This window comes from Colletotrichum abscissum, assembly GCF_030869225.1.
Source record: "Colletotrichum abscissum strain IMI 504890 chromosome Unknown Scaffold_14.1, whole genome shotgun sequence".
NCBI lineage: Eukaryota > Fungi > Ascomycota > Sordariomycetes > Glomerellales > Glomerellaceae > Colletotrichum > Colletotrichum abscissum.
Window position 1 is genome coordinate 46,813 of NW_026850032.1, and position 22,414 is coordinate 69,226.

The 22,414-nt window shown below is 50.4% G+C and overlaps 8 protein-coding genes across 8 annotated transcripts; 6 read left to right on the top strand and 2 right to left on the bottom strand.

Moving 5' to 3' along the window:
• Positions 1-1,501: 1,501 nt before the first annotated feature.
• CABS01_06593 (solid-state culture specific ATP-grasp domain-containing protein) lies at positions 1,502-1,708 on the top strand (the record flags this gene model as incomplete). The annotated part of the gene is made up of 1 exon (XM_060539959.1): positions 1,502-1,708. One exon carries the CDS (start codon positions 1,502-1,504, stop codon positions 1,706-1,708), a length of 207 nt encoding a protein of 68 aa, XP_060403643.1.
• A 396-nt stretch (positions 1,709-2,104) lies between these two features.
• CABS01_06594 (WD domain-containing protein) lies at positions 2,105-5,349 on the bottom strand (the record flags this gene model as incomplete). Its single annotated transcript, XM_060539960.1, has 3 exons — positions 2,105-2,199; positions 2,256-4,952; positions 5,022-5,349. 3 exons carry the CDS (start codon positions 5,347-5,349, stop codon positions 2,105-2,107), a joined length of 3,120 nt encoding a protein of 1,039 aa, XP_060403644.1.
• Positions 5,350-6,309: 960 nt separating this feature from the next.
• On the top strand, positions 6,310-7,344 carry CABS01_06595 (NmrA-like family protein; the record flags this gene model as incomplete). Its single annotated transcript, XM_060539961.1, has 1 exon — positions 6,310-7,344. The coding sequence occupies one exon, from the start codon at positions 6,310-6,312 to the stop codon at positions 7,342-7,344; it is 1,035 nt and encodes a 344-aa protein (XP_060403645.1).
• Positions 7,345-9,366: 2,022 nt separating this feature from the next.
• Positions 9,367-9,866, top strand: CABS01_06596 (ribonuclease; the record flags this gene model as incomplete). Its single annotated transcript, XM_060539962.1, has 2 exons — positions 9,367-9,643; positions 9,754-9,866. The coding sequence occupies 2 exons, from the start codon at positions 9,367-9,369 to the stop codon at positions 9,864-9,866; spliced, it is 390 nt and encodes a 129-aa protein (XP_060403646.1).
• A 1,534-nt stretch (positions 9,867-11,400) lies between these two features.
• CABS01_06597 (uncharacterized protein) lies at positions 11,401-13,960 on the top strand (the record flags this gene model as incomplete). The annotated part of the gene is made up of 7 exons (XM_060539963.1): positions 11,401-11,564; positions 11,620-11,788; positions 11,858-12,307; positions 12,368-12,461; positions 12,526-12,605; positions 12,682-12,892; positions 12,960-13,960. The coding sequence occupies 7 exons, from the start codon at positions 11,401-11,403 to the stop codon at positions 13,958-13,960; spliced, it is 2,169 nt and encodes a 722-aa protein (XP_060403647.1).
• A 10-nt stretch (positions 13,961-13,970) lies between these two features.
• CABS01_06598 (AflN protein) lies at positions 13,971-15,730 on the bottom strand (the record flags this gene model as incomplete). The annotated part of the gene is made up of 2 exons (XM_060539964.1): positions 13,971-13,979; positions 14,294-15,730. 2 exons carry the CDS (start codon positions 15,728-15,730, stop codon positions 13,971-13,973), a joined length of 1,446 nt encoding a protein of 481 aa, XP_060403648.1.
• Positions 15,731-17,063: 1,333 nt separating this feature from the next.
• Positions 17,064-19,464, top strand: CABS01_06599 (major facilitator superfamily transporter; the record flags this gene model as incomplete). The annotated part of the gene is made up of 11 exons (XM_060539965.1): positions 17,064-17,397; positions 17,472-17,594; positions 17,647-17,762; positions 17,821-17,927; positions 17,994-18,197; positions 18,422-18,546; positions 18,600-18,650; positions 18,717-18,799; positions 18,858-19,035; positions 19,101-19,201; positions 19,276-19,464. The coding sequence occupies 11 exons, from the start codon at positions 17,064-17,066 to the stop codon at positions 19,462-19,464; spliced, it is 1,611 nt and encodes a 536-aa protein (XP_060403649.1).
• Positions 19,465-20,660: 1,196 nt separating this feature from the next.
• On the top strand, positions 20,661-21,642 carry CABS01_06600 (uncharacterized protein; the record flags this gene model as incomplete). The annotated part of the gene is made up of 2 exons (XM_060539966.1): positions 20,661-20,696; positions 20,755-21,642. The coding sequence occupies 2 exons, from the start codon at positions 20,661-20,663 to the stop codon at positions 21,640-21,642; spliced, it is 924 nt and encodes a 307-aa protein (XP_060403650.1).
• Positions 21,643-22,414: the final 772 nt, after the last annotated feature.

Below are 22,414 nucleotides of genomic sequence, written 5' to 3' on the forward strand. Positions count from 1 at the left end.
ATCAACCGCTGACTTGAGTCATTCGTATTTCACCTCCGGATTAAATGTTGAAATTTAGTTGGGTTCATAATAGCGACAGGCAACTCGGATGATCGGATGCCGCAAGTCATGCGGTGGGCGATTCTAAGATCGAGGCGGGCCACTTCTACCAAACTTCATCCTCTCTAGCTGTTCAAGTGAATGGACTCATCTGGGGATAGTGCGGGAACATGCAATATCAAAGCCGATGTAGCCAACCTTGAATAGACAATGATGTCACGGAGGCCGTTGTTCTTTAGAGTTCTCAGAACACAAGCTTTGTGACCTGTATGCTTATCTCTGTACATGTGCTTCTCCACGCTGAATCGTTCATAGTTGCTATAGACCTAGTTGCGTAACCTCACATATAGCAGTGCACCTGATGCGGCTGGCCTTGGTTTGGAGCACGCCGACCTCATCCCCGGCCAACTGATCTTCAAATGAGTTCTGTGACCATCATGGGTCTAGCATGGTACCTTATGTTGAGGTACGCTGTAGTATAACGTACCTTATGGATTGATACTGCGTTTAACATATTACCTAGTCCCAAGCAACAATGAAGACGTGGGTTTCACGCCTGATTATGGCAACTTGTCCTTTTTATCCAGATTTCTCCAATTCGCCCGTCTTGTTAGAGGGCTTTCTAAACGAGAAAATAAACTGCTATCTTGAATCTTTCCCCCTTTTCTCGCAGGCTCAACTTGGCTTCCACTGCTAGACATCCCTTGACACAGCCCATGGCCTACTACACGCGTAATGTTGGACATTGCAGAAAGATTATCAATGAATAAGGTCGTGGAGTAGTAGGTTGATGCGCAGTGGAAAGTTTGGATGCGGAAAGCTCAAGTTTCACTTACCTGAGTTGTCAAAGACACATAATAGCTTCTCTAGCAATATGGCAAGACGGGGACGGGCTAAAGTAGGTTGCAACAATCGGAAAAGGAAACAGCTTTTTACATATCGTCATTTACCATATGTAGCTCCGAAAAGCAGCATAATCAAAGATCGGCACAGCGACAGCTGAAGATTCGTTACTTGAAATGAGCATCTTGCCATCTCCGCCACGAACAATGTCCCTATCACGCCAATTAAAGTCCAACGAAGCTTTGAAAGGATTTCCTCGTGTTTGGTAGCAGAATACCTTTGGATTGTTTGGTCCGTTGGCTTGGTTAATGGCAAAGCTATCTCTTGTTTGTTCTTTTCATGCTAGAAGAACAACCTCAATAAAGATTTTGATGCTAGGACAGAGACCTGCGATATACCGCGAGGCATACGAGACGCCATTATTTAAATCTTAACATGTGCCCCCGACTTCTTCAACTTCCACATTGTCGACCTCAACATCAGAACCTCAGGTTCAATGTGTCTCCCCCTCCCACGAAATCACTTCACAGCCTGTGGCCGCTGGAGCGCATCTTCCTTCTCCAACAGCTACAAGAAGTCCTGCGACGCTTTCATCGAGTTCTTCCAGAAGGAATTTGGTATGGGGACGATGTGCGTGATCAGCTGGTACGATGATCCGGGCACGGGCTGTGGCCTGGCTGACGTGGCTGACGTGGCTGTCGGTGCTGAGGATATGGATGGGTTACGGACGGCGATGAAGAGGGTTCGAGATTTGACGGAGGTGACTTTCCAGTGTTCCTGTATAAGCAAACGAGGAAGTGGAAGAGCTATGGTGGGTAGATTATGACTTCCGAGGCCTGAGAATGTTTTCTCAGATAGACAACGGACAATACTTGAGATAGAGGAACTTGGCCAGGACGAATTAGGCGGAGCTTTTCGAGCACGTGAGAAAGTAATATGGAATGATATTCACGAGCTTGAGCTCAACTAGAACTGTATCTTGACCACGCCCAACCCACCCCAAAGTAAGGCCAGCGTAAAAAGATGATGCCTGGCTCGCCGTGTCCACCCCATTCATAAACACCCAATAGGTACGCCGACTCCCGAAACCTGCCGACGAAGACGCCTTGCCGGCTTTTTGCTTCTCATCATGCCAAATACCAGTAAGGTTACTTGGTAGGTATACTATACAAACGCTGCGTCTTCGTTATCAGACCAGACTTTCAATCCTTCAGCCGATCCCTCATGGCTCAATCTCCATTGCACCGTCACTCTCGAGATTGAGGTCGAGGACACGAGCATACTGGATGGTCAGTCGTTGGAGTTCCCTGAATTTGCCTGAACGACTGTTAGCATGGCTACCTCATGAAGAGTGAATCAGTGAATCAACTTACCGAGAATCATGACAACGCCCTTCAGGAGCTCCTTGCGGTCCCAGCCACATATCTCGTCCTCTTGGCTGAACCAACCCCGGCCGCCCTCGCTTGGCTTCTCGTCCTTGTCTCTTAAGATACCGCCGAGCAGGCTGTTAAGGAGCTCTTCAACCTTGCCTCGATGACCCTCGGCACCAAGACGCTTCGCATACATGAACAAGTAGAGCCGGAACTCGTCCCTTGCATCCAGGTGTAGAGAGGCGGCAATGCGGTTTTCAAGATGAGCAATACTCACCGTTGATTCAAAGCCCTCAAAGCCGTCTTTTGTCAACAACATTTTGACGATGCGCTGCAAGGTGTAGGCGCGACCCTTGAGAAGGAACTCATTCGTTGTGTGCCTTTCGAGGTAGGGAATGATACCGGCGGAAACGTTGGCTGTACTGTCGTCCTTGGGCTTCGCGGGCGTGACGGGTCCAACGGCAGTCGACTGCAGAGCGCCAATCGATGAGTCGTTGCTGTTCCAGTACTGGGAGCCAACAGCCCACCAGGCTTCGCTTACCCGCTGCCATGTGAACATGTCCCGGGTGTAGCAGTAGCCGTCTCCGTTGGTCAGCGTCACCACAATGTGGCCAGCCGAGTTCAGTTGAGCTGATGTGATGCCGGGACCTGGTGTTGTTGTATTGAGGTTGAGCGACGTTGTCGCGAGTTCGAGGACGGGGCCTAGTGATACTGGGGGATGCAGGGCTGCTTGCCTTTGTAGGTCCCAGACGTGGCACAAACCGACAGCGTTGATGCAAAGCAAATAATTATTGCGGCATTCGAGGATGACTGGTTGGGATTCCATGATGATCGGGTTCATCAAGCGTCGTCCAGCGGGTGTCCAGGTGTAGATACTGCCATCTTCGCATGCCACTGCCCAGAAATTCTTGTTGCCAGTGACAAGGATGACTGCTCTCGGCAGGTAGTCCTGCCAAAGAAGCGTCCCACGCTTGGTAGCAGAAATGAATGAGGGGTCCCTGATTTGAGCAGGGTTTCGGGCTTCAAGGATGATGTTTTCGGGCACCTTGGAGGCGTCATCTGTGCTGCTTTCCGGGAGCAAGACCCCTCGTTCGAGGGGCCTCACAATCTGAGATCTGACTTTGGGTACAGCCAGCCGAATTTGCGCAAAGGCAATCGATGGATTCAACACCGCAGGCCTAAGATACTCGGGTGTGGGTACAACGCCGTAAGCAGCCGGCACGACCGAAGCCGGCTCGACGCCATCGACGCCGTTCAGTACCACAGGCGTTGGCCCCGTTGCCTGCCGCTTTGATGCGGGATCCGCTTCGTCCTCGCCCTCGATGACTGGGGTCTTGCGCTTATTTCCGAGCAGCATGGCAGCAACGCCACCTTTGGGAAGACCCTCGAATGGTCTTTCGAGGTCCAAGATGGTCTGGGGTGTATCGTTCTGTGCAGCCTTCGATGTCGATGTTGAGCCCACTAGCTGGGTTTGAGGGAGAGACGATTGGCCGGTGCCGGATGAGGATACAAGGAGAGGCGCAACACGTTTCCTACCGTCCTTGCCAACCGTCACCCGGGACTTGAGCTCCTTGACTCTCTCCCCCGACTTATCGCCATTCTCTTCTGCAGGCTTCTCCCTCTCTTTCTCTGGCTCGACATTGCCGTTGGTGGGCCTCGGCGTTGATGTGCCCGTGGCTGTTCCATTGCCAACCGGTTTGGTTCCGTTGGTCGCAGGCGTTGCCCCTTTGGAGGAACCCGGGTCACCCATCAAGGCGCCCATCCTTGACTCTGCAGCTCGAGACTCGCCAGCTTTACTTTGATTCTCCAGGTTCAGACCTTCTATGTCCTCTGCGGTACCCATGCCTTTCCTTGACGCGCCGTACTTCTGAAGAGCCTTGTCATTTTCGCCAGCGTCCGCAACCCAGCCAAGTTCCCCGTGATCGAATGATATTCCGAGAAGTGTGCCGTCCAAGCTGGCGGCGAAAATGGTAGTTCCGTCGGGTGACCAAGCCAAGTCAGAAATGGATTTGCTGGCTACATCCTGAAGAATGACTACAGGTCGTGAGGTGTTCGTATTCCAGATACTCAGGGTCTTGTCTTGGCCTGCTGAGGCTATAACAGTGACCAAGGCATTGTTGTCTGGTTGCTCCGCCGGATTCTCCGTATGAAACAGGCGTGGCGAGAACATGCAGACCTCGGTCGGCCCTTCGTGGCCGATTAGGTTGATCTCACTGTCCCATCGTGTTCGTTCAATTATCGCGACTGAGCTGACAGGACCATTGACGGCGTTTGGGGCGGCAATGTGGTTCCCATCAGGAGACCAGGAGCATCGCCGAAAGTAAGTAGTCAACGGTGAACTCTTAAAGGGCCCGCTGATTGTTTGCTCCAACACAAAGTTGTTAACCATATCATGTTGCGTCGCATTCGGTGCAGGTGGCGTAAAACGGAAGATTTTAATTGTTCGATCGTCGCTGGCGGTCGCAAAGAACTTGTTTGCAGGATCGAACGTGATGCCTTTTACGTGACTTGAGTGGACGGTTATGGTCTTGAGCTTCTCGAAGCTGTGGCCCGACCAGACCACAATCTTGGAGTCCAAGCCAACCGACACCAGTATGGAGGAATCGTAGGACCAGGCAAGGTCCTGAACATCGTTCTCGTGTCCGACGAGTCGCTTGTACGTCTTCCAATTCTCGACCGGTGGGGGTTCGGCGCCAAGTCCTGTAATATTGCATTAGCATCCGTCACGTCGAGGGCATAGCGCATTGGGTTTCGGCAGGAGCGCATTACCAAAAGAAGCGACCGGAGGGTTCTTGTCAAGATGGTAGACGCAAATAAGCTTGTCATCGGCACCTGATGCGAGATATCGACCATTTGGAGAGAAGCGAACAGAGTGGATGGTGCCGAGGTGATGGCTCATGTGGCAGAGCTGTCTCGGCTTGCCTTCTGCGTCACCATTCGCATCGCCATAGATGGCCTCGGTTGACCACACTCTGACATGGCCATCGCCTCCAGCGGTCGCAAGTCGTTTCCCATCGGAGGATACGTGACAGCTGTACACCTCGAAGTCCTTCTGCTCGCCGGAATGGCTCAGCCACGTAGGCTTAATGACGCGCATCGCGAATGGCCCCCAGTGTCATTTAGACCAGGTCCACGGTCGAGAAGGAGGGTCTGTACGAGAATGCGACGTCGATCGGGGTGTTGCTGAACTTCTCGTCGATGAGTAAGGCGTTGCGATTGATGCGCCACGATGTGGTTGGTGATAGTGAAGCTGGGGGAACTTAAAGCTGAATACGCAAAAAATGGCGACAAGCCAAACAGGTGGGCACAAATTGGGGTTGATTGAATCCCAAGAAAACGCGTTCTGCGGAGCCCGGACGCCCTGGAATTCGCGTCCAAAGCTCCTGCTGCTGCGTACGCTAAATGAGCGGCCAATTGACACCAAAACTGCAAAGGTACGTCCCGTCTTGAGCTGCTGCACAGACCACCTTCCCGGTCTCACATGGACTCGGGACGGATTAATGACCCTCCTCAATCTACGTACCACTACTCACACCATGCATGGAGTACCTTACCTACCTTAGTACCTAAGGTAGGTAATTACCTTACGAACCAAGAAGGACCGGAGGGTGCAAGATGAGGTAATCGCCTTCCTTCCGTTCAAGTCCCCGGAGCCGGACAATCTTGGTGGAGCATTTTGGCGGCGTTATCGCGGAGCGGAGTCGGCTCGCAATTCCTCCTCGAGGATCCACATTTCCGTGATAATTAGCCCAAAATCGGTCTGTCTGTTCATCCATCTTTATCTTCATGTCTTTACCTTGGGAATCTAGTCAGCGAACCATGCCACGGCAGGATCATAACAAATCAAGCTGACAAAATCTGCCCGAATCCCCTTATACAGCGGTAACGTTATCCATCAGCCATGGCTGAAACATTCCGTTTAGAAACGACTTAGCCTCAAATCTTTCGGGTTTCTATAAAGATTAACGAATTGGTATTTTCCCTCATGTGCTTTCCAATACATGCTTGTACCACGCTGTCCTTCTTGCATAATCAAAAAGCCACGCCGCAATCCAACATGAGTTCGCACGAGAAGAAGATCTTGGTCGTCTTGGGCGCTACCGGAAATCAGGGTGGCTCTGTAGTTCGAGCATTTCTGAACGACACAACTTTGTCCAGCTTTTGGCACGTACGAGGTGTAACTCGAAATCCATCCTCTGAGTCCGCGGTCAAATTATCAAAGCTTAGAGCGGAAATGGTCTCTGCCTCCCTCGGCTCCGTCTCGGAGCTCAAGTCAGCGTTCGAAGACGCAACGGCGATCTTTGCAGTGACAGACTTCTGGAGTGCGATCAAGACCGAAGAGGTCAAACACAGGGTCCAAAGCGAAGAAATTGACCTCGCTATTGCTACTCGGGATCTAGAGGAGACTTGGGGCAGGAATATTGCAACAGCGGCAGCCGAAATACCGACTCTAGAGCGCTTCGTCTTTAGCAGTCTCCCACCTGTCTCCCAACTCAGTCAAGGAAAGCTGAAGCACGTTCACCACTTTGACGGCAAAGCCAACGTTCTCCAATATATTCGACAAGAACATCCCACACTCTGGGCCAAGACTTCACAGATTTTGGTTGGATTCTACAACTCCAATATTTTACCCGACTCATATTTCGGACCCAAATTCAATCCAGTGACAGGAAAAGTCGAGTTCGAGGGGCCCGTGAGTGACGACAATCTTATACCATTCATCGATGCTTCGTCCAGCACCGGACATTTTGTCAGGGCTCTGGTTCTTGATGCGCCAGCGGGTACAATCCTGGCGGCTTACGACGAGATGAAGTCGCTCGGAGAGTGCGTCGAGTTTCTACGTAGGGAAACGGGTCGGAACTTTGTTTTTGTGCAAAGAAATGTCGAAGAGATGGCGGCCGAATCGCCGCTAGGTCGTGAGGCTCCTGAAAGCTGGGTCTGGCTCGCAGAATATGGTCTCTTTGGAGAGAAAGTTGAAGAATGGAAACAGCTCCTGACATTACCCGGAGGTCTAGAAGATAGGATTGGAACGGTCAAAGTCGACGAATGGCTTTCAGCACAGGACTGGAGCAAGGCCTTTCAATCGGCTTAGTGTAGTCATGCAGTCGCAACATCTTTATTGTTACGAAACGCAGGATAAGCTAGCCGGCAGTTTTCCTCCTCATTTTCAAACGATTGATCAGTGTTTCGTTCGAACCAATGCTATATGAACATGCTACGGCATTTCCATGGAACTGACCCCTTGTTTTGCTACTTGCGGCAGATGTCTTTGGACTTTGGCTTATCTGATATCCATGGTTTTCATGAATCTTATTATCTCGACACTGTCGGCTCCGTCTATAGTCCTTGGTCCGTGTCGAACCCATGCCTTCGCGATAACATGTTGAAAGATAGTATACACCGGCCAACGCCGACGAAGAAACTCGTGATATCGCAACTCGCTGGCAACCAATTCTTAAGCGAAGCATCCGACGTTTAGATGTCTTGCCTGATTGAGAATCAACGCCGATGCGGGCACAACAACCCGTGGCCGCACTGCATCACATGCGAGCCTGACAACATGGAAAGCCAAGAACCCAAGGAGAAGGTGCAAGCACGTCCGGGCGTCTCCGACAACAGCTAAAGACTACATACAATCAGGCAGAGAGATATGCCTCGAATCAGATTGTCCGGCATCGGGTGAGCGGCACTTGATCCCTGTTTTCAAGGGGCACATATCCCCCACTGAAGCTTGATTAAGGTTAAGCAAGTTCGCTTGGAAACCGGTTGCGAGAAATGAAGATGGAGCTTCGACAGCTAGGAAACTTCTAACTTTGTTGATATGGTGCAATCAATTTGGCTCGCGGCCGGATTATTTACTGGCTTGTGCTCTATTAAATACCTAAAGTAGACTACAAGCTCCCACCTGGAGCTGCCGTATTTGATGAGCACAAATGGGAAGTACAGTCACGGGAGACCACACTGGAATCGCGAGGAAGAAGATTGATGACTTCTCCACCCACTGAATGATTACCTACGCTGATCTCCCGGCGATGGGACGAACGCGCCACGGCTGAGCTGTAACCCCATGGAGAAGGTAGCTAACGAGGCAACCTGTAAGCTTCGCAGCAGGCGCTTAAGCTGAAAGGCGGCTTTGCTTTTGCCTCTCCCCCAGACAGATTGCAGCCCACCGGAGCGCAGAGAAACCCCCGTGGCAGAATGATAGGGACAGCCCGAACGTTTCAAAATCCACTTCGAGGTTAAGCCTATTTTGACAGCTGGTTAAGAGAATGGTGGATCGGAGCTGGCCGCCAGGGGGGGAAAATAGGCAAAGGCGGGAAACCACAGGGAATCAGGGACTGAGAAGGACGCAACTCAAGACTCAAATGCGGGGATTTCCAACGCCGTGTGGGACGGGAGACACGGGAAAGACTTCCTCACCCGGCTTAGGAACGCTTTTTGTCTTCTTGATGACATTACACAGTTGGTGCTTGGCCCGGGATTGGGGTCGCAATGCCGTCGGTAGATGCGCCTGACTAGCGCACGACATCCATGTCCGCAACACCACTCAAAGGGTGCCATGAAAGCACTGGGCACAACTTGACTTGTTAGTCCTCGACGTGTCAGCAAGCGCGCAAGTCTTAGCAGAAGGAACACTACGGTTACACTAACGAAGCTGAGTGGGAACCTCTCAAGGCTTGAGTTGAACCAAGGCGGACCGGACAGGTTTCCCATGTGTTATGGCCTCTTTTATTTTCCAGCCAACCACGTCGGCGTTCCTGGCCATGCGCGATAAGATCCCTAAAAACACCTTCCGCATTAAGGACCGGGGATCGACAAGTGGACACAGCGGAGTCGTGGACGCGCTGACACCGCTACCCTGGGAGACTTGGGACTTTGTGCTTTCGCTTGGCTGTTGCTTGCCGTACTGTAGCATCACACTGGAGTCGGGGTCCTCACAATAATTGGAAAGTCAGTTTGGCCTTCTATTTACAGACGACTTCCGTGTATAAAGATGATGAGGGTTCCCGCGATCATTCAGACTGAAGAGAAGCTCCTTAGGCCCAGTCATCCAGTCTTCGTCTCCCAGCCCACAACCTTCCCCTTCCCAACAACACCAACCACAACCGCCAAGATGCAGTTCTCCGTTGTCCTTGTCTCCCTCTTCGCCCTGGCCGTCTCCGCCGCCCCCGCCGAGATCCAGAAGCGCTCCACCACCTGCGGCAGCACCACCTACACCACCGCCCAGGTCAACGCCGCCTCCAACGCCGCCTGCACGCACGTCAAGGCCGGCACCGTCGCCGGCAGCTCCACCTACCCCCACCGCTACAACAACTACGAGGGCTTCGACTTTGACGTCACCGGCCCGTGGTACGAGTTCCCTATCAAGACCAGCGGCGTCTATACCGGAGGTGAGTTATTCCCCAATCGTCATGTGCGACATGCATCTTTGCGTGGTGCAAGCGTCGCTCGAGTGGTACTGCACTCCTTCAGAAATTCAGTTTACTGACTCTCCATCCAGGCTCCCCCGGTGCCGACCGTGTCGTCATCAATGCTTCTTGCGGCCAGGCTGGCCAGATCACCCACACTGGCGCCAGCGGCAACAACTTCGTCGGCTGCTCCGGTACCTCCTAAATGCTGGATTGAAGGACTTTGTTGGAATTGAAGGGGAGGTTATTATGAAAAGGTCAAAGGGCCTGCTTATGGGTTATGAAAATTCACTTCTGCACATATTAAGCCTGTCGAATATACATAACTGTCAAAATACTATGGCTGCGATGCTTGGGCATTTTATTTCATCGTGACGTGTTTCGCAAGTTATAATGACAACACTGTGACACAAATACTAACCTAAGGTACATGTAGGCATATAGCCAGGTTCTCCCGAATGGCTTACAGCGGCTTGTGGAATACCTATTGAATATAGGACTACTAGGTATTATTGTAGAATCTGCTTCATTCCTGTCTCCTTGAGTGATTTTTGGCGCAAATCAGCACTTTTATGCAGTTCTGAAGACATATACACTTTACCCGTGCGGGCATTTTCATAGTAAAGGTACGGACAATGGCCACATCCGCTCCGCCGGTTGCCGTCAACCACTCACAGCAGTCTCGGCCCCGGAGCGCGGGCCGCTCCGCTGCGTCCCGACACGGTAGTAAGCGGGGTGGGTGTGCCGTCCGCGGCTCGGCCGTCTTGAGGATTCCTCAGCTTAGCTTTGCAGCACATCTGTAAGGAGAATTGGGGTTTAAGGTGACGGATACTTGAATGTCTGTCTCCCTCAATCTCGATCGTTGTAATCTCAACACGTTTCCGGCTCACTGAACATCATTTCCGAGTGTCTCATATTGACGTCATTAGCAAAAACAAGCTACTTAGGCTAGGGCGAGGAGTGTTCCTCAACAAGGTTGTCTTTGATTTCCCAGAGCAGACACAAGTTTCAAAGGACCTATCCAATGCGGGGTGGATCATCAGTGTGTCAAGTGCTGGTTACTACCGTTGCCGAAAGACCGGTGCTCATATCCGAATGCTTACGGCAAGGCTCGTTGCTATGATTCAGACGCGCTTCGAACTAACTTCGAAAATGTGTAAATTTCAGATCCCCGCATAGGTATTGTTTGAGATTATGAATGGGGTTTTTAGCATGTGAAAGACTGCCTGTATGCCTCCAGCCTGACACAGTTGGCCTTTCTTGTTATCGAAAAGTTGTGTATGGTTTTCTAGCCTTCAAGGTAGCCGTATTTCGCGAATTTCAGTCGTGCGGTAATGGATTCTCTCAGCTACCTGAATATAAATCTTACCTTGAAAGTAATTGAGACGATGAAATATCAGATAATCCCGGAAAAATTCCCATCGTATGAGAATTTCCAAGGGAGGCCGAAGGCCAACAGATGGTGGGGTATGCCATTCCGGAGATCCCAACTCCATTTGTCTGAGATAGAGGGAGAGCCATGGTAGATCATTGCTGGCGTGTGCAGTAGAATCTCCAATACAGCCTAGACGGCGGCATAAGCACTTCCGAAGCTTGTTTCAAATCAAAAAGCTGTGCAAATCAGATTTTGGGAGATGGCAGACGACTTATAAACCAGTGGCAGGGGAACATCCACTGAACATCTTGGCCTGTCCGTATCATCTCACTCACTTCTCTGGAGAGAAACTCTGCCCTTAACCATGGCATCAGCTACTAGTGATGGTCAGCCGTTCATCTACCAGACCCAGCTGCCTGAATCACAATCACAAGCACAGTCCAACTTTGCAGACTGCGCCCACAGGACAGAAAAAACCACTAATACCAAGCGTATCATTGTCTGCTGTGACGGAACATGGAACAACTCGTCGGTCTCCCAAGTACCTCACCACTTTTCTGTCGCTGATTCTGATACTCCATAGTAACAAGAGGGGAGGCATTCCTACTAACGTGGCCCGCCTGTCGTCTGCCATTGCCCGCAAGTGCTGCACGGGCATGCCGCAGGTCGTCTACTACCACCGAGGAGCCGGGACTGAGGAATCTAAAGTTGCCCAGACTCTTGGTGGAGTTTTTGGGAAGGGCATCGTTCAGGTCAGTCTCCCTTTGCAATGTCTGTCGTGGGGTGACGGCTATCGCTAACCTTTCAATGCCGTCGCTCAGGACATCGCTGATGTTTACCGCTTCGTGTGCGATAACTATAACCCAGGAGATGAGATTTTCATTGTCGGATTCTCCCGTGGAGCCTTTACCGCGCGATCGGTCTCCGGATTGATTTGCAATCTTGGGCTTCTGAACCGCGTCGGCCTATCACAATTTGGGGCAATCTTCCACGACTACCAGACCTTCCCCAATTGGAAGTACCCGGGGAGCTTTGACAAAGACGAGCATTTGGTAGGCTTTACGCTTACCAATTTCATGCGCCGTAAGAAACAAAAAGCTTCTGAGAACGACAAGGTCGAGGAACGTGAGAGTGCTGCTCTAGAAGACGAGTTGAACGAGGATAAAAGAGAATTCTTCGAGAAAATGACCACATATCGTGAAAACAGGAAGGGCTATGGACCAATGGATCTCCGCAAGATGGCTAAGGAATACAGAAACAGACTTGAAAAGGTAAGAAGAAAGCTGTCACCTTGGTCTGGGAATCAATTCACTGACCATTGTTTTCACCAGCACGGCATGGTTCTTACCAAGTGGGAGACTCAATTCCGAGATGGCCAATTGGGCCTCTTCCCGGTCCCTACGGACGTCAATGTTAGAGCAGTTGGTCAGTCTTCAAATCCTATACCCCGCAAAGAAAGAGAAACCCAGTCTTATTGCCCTTAACTCAGCTGTATGGGATACTGTTGGAAGTCTAGGTTGGCCAAAAATGCCCTGGGAGAAGGTCCGCATAGGCCGCAGCGCTGATGAGGTGAGTTCAAGCTTTCTTTAGTAGCCAAAAAAACTGGATCAATTCCTTTTCTGAGAAACACGACTGACACAATCAGCTTCGATTTGCAAGCCTCGACGTCAATCCCAAAGTGGACTATGCCTTCCATGCTCTCGCACTGGACGAATGGCGCACCGCATTCAAACCGACATTGTGGGGCAAGGACAATAATACACACACGCAGCTTCGACAGGTATGGTTTCCTGGCAGCCACAGTAACGTCGGAGGAGGCTTCGAAGACCAACAAATCGCCACTATTGCACTTGCTTGTAAGGTCTCCCGTCTTCTAATGACTGAAATATACCGTCGCGGATGTCAGCTAACAGCATAAAATAGGGATGGCGGACCAGCTTACCTCTGTCGGTGTTGAGTTCAGCACGCCTGAGATGAAGCGGCTTTTCTACACCCTCACCCCTGGTGTCGAACCTCGACCATGGGCAATGGGAAAAATTTCCAATCCCGAGAAGGCCACTTCGATCCCTGACGAAGCATACAACGCCATTTGGTACCCGTGGCAAAAGTTGAAGGGAGATAACACTGTCTTGGGCACACGTACTCCGGGCTTATACAAGACCGACGATGGGAAAAATAGGCTCGTGAATCCTAACCAGCTCATTCATCCCTCTGTACGCATCCGATATCTCTACGACGGCAAAGGTCTCGATGACGTTGGGATGTGGGAATGCGCAGCCTTGATGAAAAATGGGTTTAGACTCGAGAAGAGTACAGAGCCACTTAAGATCGTCGACCCATACCCCAAGACTCCTATTGCATCGTCATACGAAACGCTCACGGGCACCGTATCATCCGTCCACGGCGGCCATACTATGGACCTCGAATCCCACAAGGGACACACACTTGTTGTCCATCAGGTGCCGTTCGAAGCCGACCTCTGCCTTCTGGAACAAGCCGAGAATCACTGGGTTTGGACCCGGGATAACGCAAAAGAGGGTGCGCGAATTTTGCACGAGGAGCGAATCGGAATCTGGGAACGTCTCTTCATCGACATCAATCACAAGCTGGTGTTACGCCAAAAGCATGAGGAATTGAAGAGGGCCGAGATCAAAGCTAAGCAGCCTGAAGAGAAGCAGACCTGGGGACAATGGTTCAAGGAAAAGGCAGAGACAGCCAAGGGAGCTGCTGGAAAGGCGCTCAATAACACCGTCGTCGGGAGATTCCTTGGGCCATCCGCCAGGCTCAAGCCTTTGGACTACCCCAAACATTTTGGATACCATGACTTCGTTTCTTGGCAGCGAGGTGATGTCAGGAAGACGCGGCTGCAAAATCCTTGGGAGAAGAGTAACAAGGCTAGAGCATACCAAGCTGACAGCAAGTGATGAACGTAGATTAGCTACTCTGAGCTTGGAGTTGGGGAAATATTAGTCCACCGATGAGAAGCTCTTTCCATCGCACACTGATAGCCTGGAAATCGACCGCCATATCAATGAGTGTTGCCCTTCTATTCAAATTCTGTAATTGACATAGTGGGATCTGACCTCTGAACCGATCTTGCAATTTCTACGACATCCCCATCCGCCTGATTGAAGGAAATTAACCAGGAAGTCCGATTGAGCCATCTCGCGTTGCAAGACCTGACTTCATGTTCTCTTCGCATAGCTCACACGACAAGGAAAGAAGCGACTCGGATTGGCTGCTCCCCCGCGACTCACCAAATACACAGGATCCCCATGATACTTCTCTGTTTGCCCGGTCTCTTCATACGCAGGTTTGAAATCAAATTCTCTCGCAGTCAGAGCACACACCATCTTGATCTCAGCCAAAGCCATCTCTTGCCCTATGCAACTCCTGGGTCCTCTCTCGAAGGGACGCCAACCATTGGCAGGAGGTTGCAGAGGGTCATCTTTTTCCTTCACCAACCAACGGTCTGGGAGGAACTCGCTTGAGCGAAACCAGTACCGTGGGTTATGATGGATTGCGTAGTGGCTGACATAGACATTGCATCTTTCCGTTGGAAGTGACCTCAGAGCTGCTACAGGTTTCTCCCTCGTATCAGTCTCTGAAGTATCAGAGAAGGCCTGAATGAAGACATTGAAATCTCGATTGCCCAGTCTCTGAGTTGCTCCGGGAGGGTAAATGCGCAAGGACTCTTTGATGACGGCAGTCGTGTACGGGAGCTGATTAAGCAGCTTCGGCTGAGAGGCTATTAGGCCCGCTGTTGCCTTCAAGTCGGAGCCAAAGACATTGTCGTGCTCAACCCGAACGCGTGCCAGTACTTCTGGGTGCTGCGACAGGAGGTTGGTCATGAAGACGATCGATGACCCGGTTGTGTCATAACCTGCAAGCATCATAAACTTAATCTGTGACCGAATAACATCGGGAAGTATTCGCAGGTGGCCTTGGTCTTGTGGTGCATTGGCGGCATCCAGTATCGAGATCGAGTTTGTTTGTCTGCTCTCGGCAGCTTCTGAGTTCTCCTTTAGTACTTTCTTGATGTACGAATCCATCCGCCAAGTATTGTAGCATTGTACAAAGGGCCTGATGAAGTTAATGTCCCTTAGTAGCGAAGTGCCGCGATAATGCAGCCAGCTGAGCTGCGAAGCCATCGCGGCGGCAAAAAGGTTGTAGCCTGCCTGACAATGCATATCATGGCCCATGATAGCCTTGCTTGAAAAGTCCATGGTAAGGTCGAGAGCCATCGGACTCAGAGAAACCACCTCGTTCTTGTTTACACATCGGCGTAGACGATCACAGAAGACCCCAGCTATCTCAACCAAACTGGGCACCAGTCCGGCGATATTCGCGACTCGAAAGCCAGGGCTGAAGACGTTGTGCCAGAATTTCCATTCGTCTCCTTCCATAGTATCCAGATCGTAACCACCTGTGAGCGGCTTCAGGAACTCTCGCTGGCCCGGCTCTTTCGGGAGAGATTGACCTTGTGCCACCTGACGAGCCCCATCTGGTGACAGAACGACCAGCATGGGCTTAAAAAAGGGCCACTGGTCCAAATAGAAGGCCTGATCGAGATGTGGATAACGCAAGCGAATTTCATGGGCCAGTGCTGCCGACGGCATGATGTCAGGTGGTAAATCTTTCAGGATCCTTCCGATTAGTTTGAGATGGCCCCAGATCCGATCGTGAGGGGGCATTGGCAACCCTTGACGCTGAAGTGACCTGAAAAGGTTGCGGGCGTTGTACAAGGAGTAAACAAAGTAGAGAGTAGCTAGTAGACAGCCTGCCCCTAAGGTTTGCCAGGCCGGTGATAGGCTCATTTTGTTCATGATGGTTTACGTGCGGATGTGAACAAGTTGTGAATAGCTGCACAAGCGGAAGGGGCTAATCTACTGGACGGGTCAAGCGAGATGAAAAGCACGCAACCCCAACGAACATCGCTGGGTGGCTTTTTAAAGGCGCGGAGCTTCTGCGACTATGCTCAGACACTCGTGGAGCTACTGCAACTTTCAATCTATCGGGAGGGGGTAAAGTTCACCTTGTCAACCCCGCGTTGAAATCATAAAGCTTAAGCTTTCCAACATCAAGCATTGTACCGTACAGCGCCACGAGCTCGTGTTCGGTATCGTATCAAATGATCCGGTAAGAGCCCAGTCTGATTCGCTAATGGCATGCTGAATCGTTACAAGATCAGATAAAGTACGGAGGGACCGGTGTGAGGCGGTGGTCATTGTTTCAATGTCTATTGACTTGGCACAATAACGCAGCATTGGAATGAAATAGTATGAGAATACAACTCAGCACAGGAATCACATTATGTATTCAACTATGAACAAGTCTCATGGACATGTTTGTAGTTCAAAAGACTAACAGAATATTCCCATACAGTTGATCGCTTCGATCAAGAGGAACGGTCATAGTGATCGGAATGGGACTTTGGAAAGCACCAAATCGTATTGCGAATAACCTCAGTTAGCAAGCTCCCATAGTACTGAGAGCACGCATGGTCGAATGTCTATGTTGGCTTGTGGCGTTTGTTAATAAGGGCATTGACGCCATGTTCACTGCCTCGCAGTACATAAGGTAAGGAACGAATACAAGCCTTTGCACGTACAAGATATGGTGTAAATTTTGAACGATTCAAGCCAAGAAGATCCTATTCCGTTCGAGTAATATCGTGGGAAATGCCCTCTCAAGCCCCGTTCAATACTTGTTCAAGCATTTCGCGATTAATGAACGCGGAGTTTTGCCGAAATATCAAGCACGCCATTGTATGCCTGCCTTTCGCCGATATCATTGGTGTTTACGGACTTGCACCTGCACACTGATTGTAGGTACCCTAGCAAAAGAAACAATCCAACCCATGTTTCCGACATCGGTGGCTCCTAAAGAGGCGTTTGCCTTATCGAAATGGTGCACCGGAAACTTGGCTACTCATTGGTCTTCCGATAACTGGGAGGTAAACGGAGGTTCTGTGGCGTTACATATCATGACTAGTAGACGCACTCTTACTTGACTGTCGATGTCGCCATGGGACCCGCCGAAGACGACAATCAACCCGACTTCCGAGCCACAGGATCTGAACAAGGAGTCACAGACACTGGGCTTGTAGATAAGCTCACAGATTTCCGATGCGAAAAAGTAGAGAGTGCAGGTACATGCCTTACGGCACATTTAGTCTCACGTTCCATCTCTCGTCTGCATACAATGTCGCTTCCTGACGAAAAGAGTCCCAAAGATGCCTTCGTCATCGGCGAAAGCGAAAACGAAGCTCATGATGGAGTCAAAGTCCCTTATCATGTAGATACCGAGAGGTCAGTCTACGTGGACTCCAAGAGGACGTGGAGATCATTCTTCTGGTCGAGTAAGTCGCTTGAATTACCAAGTCAGAAAGAAGTGATAGAGAATCAAGTTGCTGACTTCAATTTTCCATTTTAGCACTCGATGTTCCCAAAGATGAAGCACGGTTTCTGACCAAGCTCGATTTGACACTCATATCAGCATCAGCTCTCGGCGTTATGTGTCGCTATCTTGATCAAGTCAACATCACGAATGCTTTCAGTTAGTGTTCGAACCTAGTTTTATTCCTGAGCTTTTCTAAATATCGCTCTAGACAGTGGAATGAAAGAGGATCTTTCGTTGTTCGGGAAAGAACTCAACTACGCCAACGCTATTTGGAGTGCAGCATACGTGTTCGGACAGATACCGTCGAACCTACTTCTCACCCGAGTGAGTTTTGACCACTCCACTTTCGAAGAAGATTACACATATGTTGATAACATCTCAGGTCAATGCTCCTCTTTACATTGCATTCCTCGAGTTTGCCTGGACAGTCTTCACATTCGCGACTGCCGGGGTCAAAGATGTCAATCAACTTTACGTGTTCCGCTTCTTGTAAGTTGCATTGTTGCCAGGCCATCGCCATTCACGTCTGTCAATAAATCACTAACCCCGCTTCAGCGTTGGTCTGTTTGAAGCAGGGCACTTTCCAGCCGTCATGTATGTATGTTCTAGTTACTATAAGCCGCACGAACTGGCGCGGCGCAACACACTGATCCAAGTATTCACTTCTGTCGGACCACTTTTCTCCGGCTTCCTGATGGCCGCTGTCTATGCTGGCTTAGACGGAAAGAGTGGTCTCCCAGGCTGGCGATGGATGTATATGTAAGTGAAAAGAAACCCCTTCTTACAGCCCAGTAAATGGGGAAATCATGCTGACAGAAAGGTCAGTGTTTGCGGGTGCATATCCCTACCTTGTGCGATATGGACGGCATTTGCCATGCCACAGCTTCCTTCCCGGGCTAAAGCGAACTGGTATGCACGATCTGAATCATTCCCGTAGAAGGGCAACACCGTTGCAGCACTAATATGATGATGTATTCTCTTAGGATCTTCACCGAGAAGGAAGTCGAGCTCGCCCGCGCTAGAATGCCTACCGAAGTCAAACCTTACACTGGATTGTTCAAGTGGAAGGATATCAAGCGATGGCACACGACGTGGCACGTCTACCTCTGTAAGAGATCCATGCCGCCAGCGAAAACGTTTAGTGAGAGCTGACACATAAAGTCCCGCTATTCTTTACGTTCCTTGCTCAACTAGGCCAGTCCGGAGGATCAAGTAAGTTGACACATGAATAATGTTGCTCGTCAGGGAGCAGTCACTTACTGTCGTAACTTAATCTAGTGATCTTCTGGGTCAAGAGCTACAACGTGACTGGAAAGCCGCCACGATTTTCCGTAGCAGAGATCAACATCATCCCACTTGGAGTGAGTCTTCAGCACCTGAAGTATGACTCAACCACATCGGAGCTCACGCTCCTAATAGATCAATATTGTTTCCATTTTCGCCACTCTAGTCAACTCATGGGTTTCGGACAGCTTGCCTGGAGCAGCTCGATGGCCCGGTATGTTGTTCGCCAGCGTCATGGCGATCATCTTTCCCATTGCACTGGCAGCTACACCCGTGCATCCAGCGAACATTGCGACTCGATGGGCATTGTATTGTAAGCCTCTCAATCTAGTTCGCCGCACAACTTACCACAATTTGCTTACTTGTACCCTTCAAAAGATCTCACCGCACTTTCAAGCACATGCGCCGGAATCACATGGACATGGGTGAACGAGACAAATCGGCACGACCCCGAAAAGCGGGCATATGTGTCTGCAATGGTTTGTCTTACTATTTTCAACTTGTATCTATTACCTGCATGTAAATCTGAGCTAACGTCAAATGTCACTATCAGATGAACGCGTTCGCCTACATTTTCACGGCGTGGGTGCCCATCTTCACTTTCCCTGCCAACCTTCAGCCTTTCATCGTGACTGGCAACTACGTTACAGCTGGATTCGGAGCAGCTGCCGCAGTGACGGTCCTCGTCATCCGACACTTCTACAACCGAGATCTGAAGACACAAAGCGAGCTCAAATTCTGAAAGCCTGTCAGCTTCAGAAGTTCAGAGCTGTAGAGGTATCTTCTGGTCAAGAAGCTTGCGTTGATGTTCATGGGACTCCTTTACATGTAATCCAACCAGATGGTGTGCGTACTAAAGGGCAATAATGAATGCCTCTCTGGAATAAAGTAGTCTGTTTCGGCGATTCCATTATTAACACCGTAATGCTTACCATATCTGATCATTGTTTCTCCTGAATGATGGGTATTCATTACCAGTCTATACGTATCTGTCGTAAAGTAGTTCCAGGCCCAAGACCTGGATGCCGCAGATGTCGCGTTCCAGAAATGTGACTTGGCGCGCGGACTCCCATCTTGTTTAAGATCTCAGCACCAACATCAAACATGATAAAGGCCAGCCAATGATTTTTGGCGAACATCAAGCGAACCCAATCATGATTGTACCGCTGTGGGCCAACTGGTCTCGGTACCTACTTTTCAGCGTGGATCCTCCAACGCCGGGACGTCACCACACTTGAGCGGCATCCCATGGCTGCATGCCAACCCCATCGACGCACGATTATTCTGCTGCAGCATCCCCAGATTGTAAGACCAAAACAAGGAGGTTTAAGCCCTCCAACCTCTGGGTACCCCACGCCAGTTGCGTACGAGAAGGAGTGCCGTGTAGATCACTGGGGCAGAGGAAGTGCTTAGCGCTACCCTGTTTCTTCCGGTCCATGAACTTGACCTCCCCGCTCGTCCGTCCTCTCGCCAGCGGCCGCGTTGCCGATGTGGACTTATAAGAAGGAAGAAGCTGCCCGCAGAGAGCGAAATGGATTGGTAAGTACCGAAAGGCTGTGAAGCGTTTCTGGGAAGGAATAGGCGAAGTTCGAGCACTCGTGAGAATCACAACGAAGTCGAGGGGGGATGTCCCAGGGTGTGGAATGGCATGCAAGACAGGTGATAACGTTATGCTGTTGTTCGTCAAGTCTTACTCGCCAACTATGGTGTGATTTGGCTGGCCCAATGAGCTCATCCCTGTCCCAGGAACCCATAACGTTATACCCCAAGGACTGCGCTATTCAATGGAGTTATCACGGCGGTCGATGTGAACATCACTGATGTTGAGCTGTTATAAATACAAGGATGGGAAGCCTTAGATCAAAACGTGGCCATAATCAACAATTTTAAGGATAAATCTGTTCTTCTCCTACCTACTTTGAATTGCATCTTGCCAACATGATGAAAGCCATCAAGCAAGTTGCCGTCATTGGTGTAAGTCGCTGATATCATTACCATCAGTTTTACTCATAATTTCTGACCAATTTGAAAGGCAACCGGCGCATTGGGAGAGGTTCTCATCCCAGCACTCCTGCAAGCTGATTTCGAGGTGACATGCATCACTCGACCCGGCAGCCAAAAGAGCCTTCCCGCCGGTGTGCACGTAAGATCCTCCGACTACTCGAATGTCGAAGCTCTCACACAGGCTCTGGGAGGTCAAGACGCCGTTGTCGAGGCTTTCAATCCGGCAGCCGCATCCTATCAGACCAACATCCTGCAAGCAGCCTCGGCCACCGGAGTCAGACACATCATCACCCCAGACTTCAGTGGCAATACGTTCCATCCCAACGCCAAAGATGCTCTTATTTTCGGTCCAAAGTTGACAGCTCAGCGTGAACTTGAACGTGTCGTCGCCGAGTCAAACGGGTCGTTGTCATGGACGGCCATCATAACTGGTCCGTGGTACGACTGGACAATCGAGCGTGGAATCTTCTGGATCAACAAAGAACGACGAACCATCACTCGCTATGGTTCCGGACACCAGAAATGCAGCATCAGTCGTCGGGCACTCAATGGCGAGGCCTTAGTCGCTGTGTTGTCTAACCCTGAGAGATACCAGAACAGGGCTGCCTATTTTGCCAGCCACACTGTATCGACAAATCATCTGATTGCACTGGTTGAAGATCTTGGTCTCGAGGGTTGGGAAACTGTTGACGTGCCATTTGACGGGTTTGCAGACGAGGCTCGTGCTTTGTGGCGGGAGGATACAGAAAAGGGAGTCGAGGACAGACTCAACTCCAGGGCATATGCCGCCCTTTCCACCGTGGCGCTGCTGGATGGAGATAATAACTACGGTTCTAACTTCGAGGACCAAGTTGAGTCCGGATGGGATGAAGGCGAGCGCGCGCTGAAGGACAGCCTGAAGAGACTTCTCGCGTAAGTCTTGTTGGTAGATTTTGACTTAACGACAATCAAAGGGAAATTTTACGATACTTCACAAAGTGTGCGCGTCAAATACCTATTACTCTAGAGTAAAACCGAAGATGCTGATTTTCTCACCCAAAATACAAATGAGAATACAGCTGCGAATTGTACAGATATAATTCAAAACCTGCACTAGAATATGAGTTTTCAAAGAACGTAACGGCAGCCAGCTACCGGCATAAGGCGATGTTGGTAACACTTGAATGATTTACATAACTACACAGGGCTTGCCGACCAACAAGCACAGCTAAAGACTTCAGGTTGTGGAGGAGAGACCACGAGCCTCGGGCCGCAAGTGTGATTCGTTGATGGAAAGGTGATCACTCACTTTGGGTCATTCTTAGGTTTCTTGGCCAGGGGATAGCGTAACAGCCAACACCAGGCTGCCGGACTTATTCGCAAAAGCTACACGTTAGCGGTATTGGATGTTGGCTGGTTGGTTGACAAATCGCTACGGATTAAGGCACGTATGGCTCGTAAAACACTGTCTAGCCAGTCATTTGGGATGCCAGCGTTAGACCTGAGGAAGTGGATCGGGAGATTGCTGCTGGCGGAAGAGCGCAAGTGAGGGAAGGCCGGAGATTGAGCTGCATCAGGAAACATTAGAGTGGAGGAGCTCTTGAGAAGAGCCAGTTATGGCAGTCAGTTGATCGTGTCTATTTGGCCCAGGGGCCGATACGGGGCGTGGGCGAAGTTGGGCGCTGACATTTGATGGGATACGGTTGACT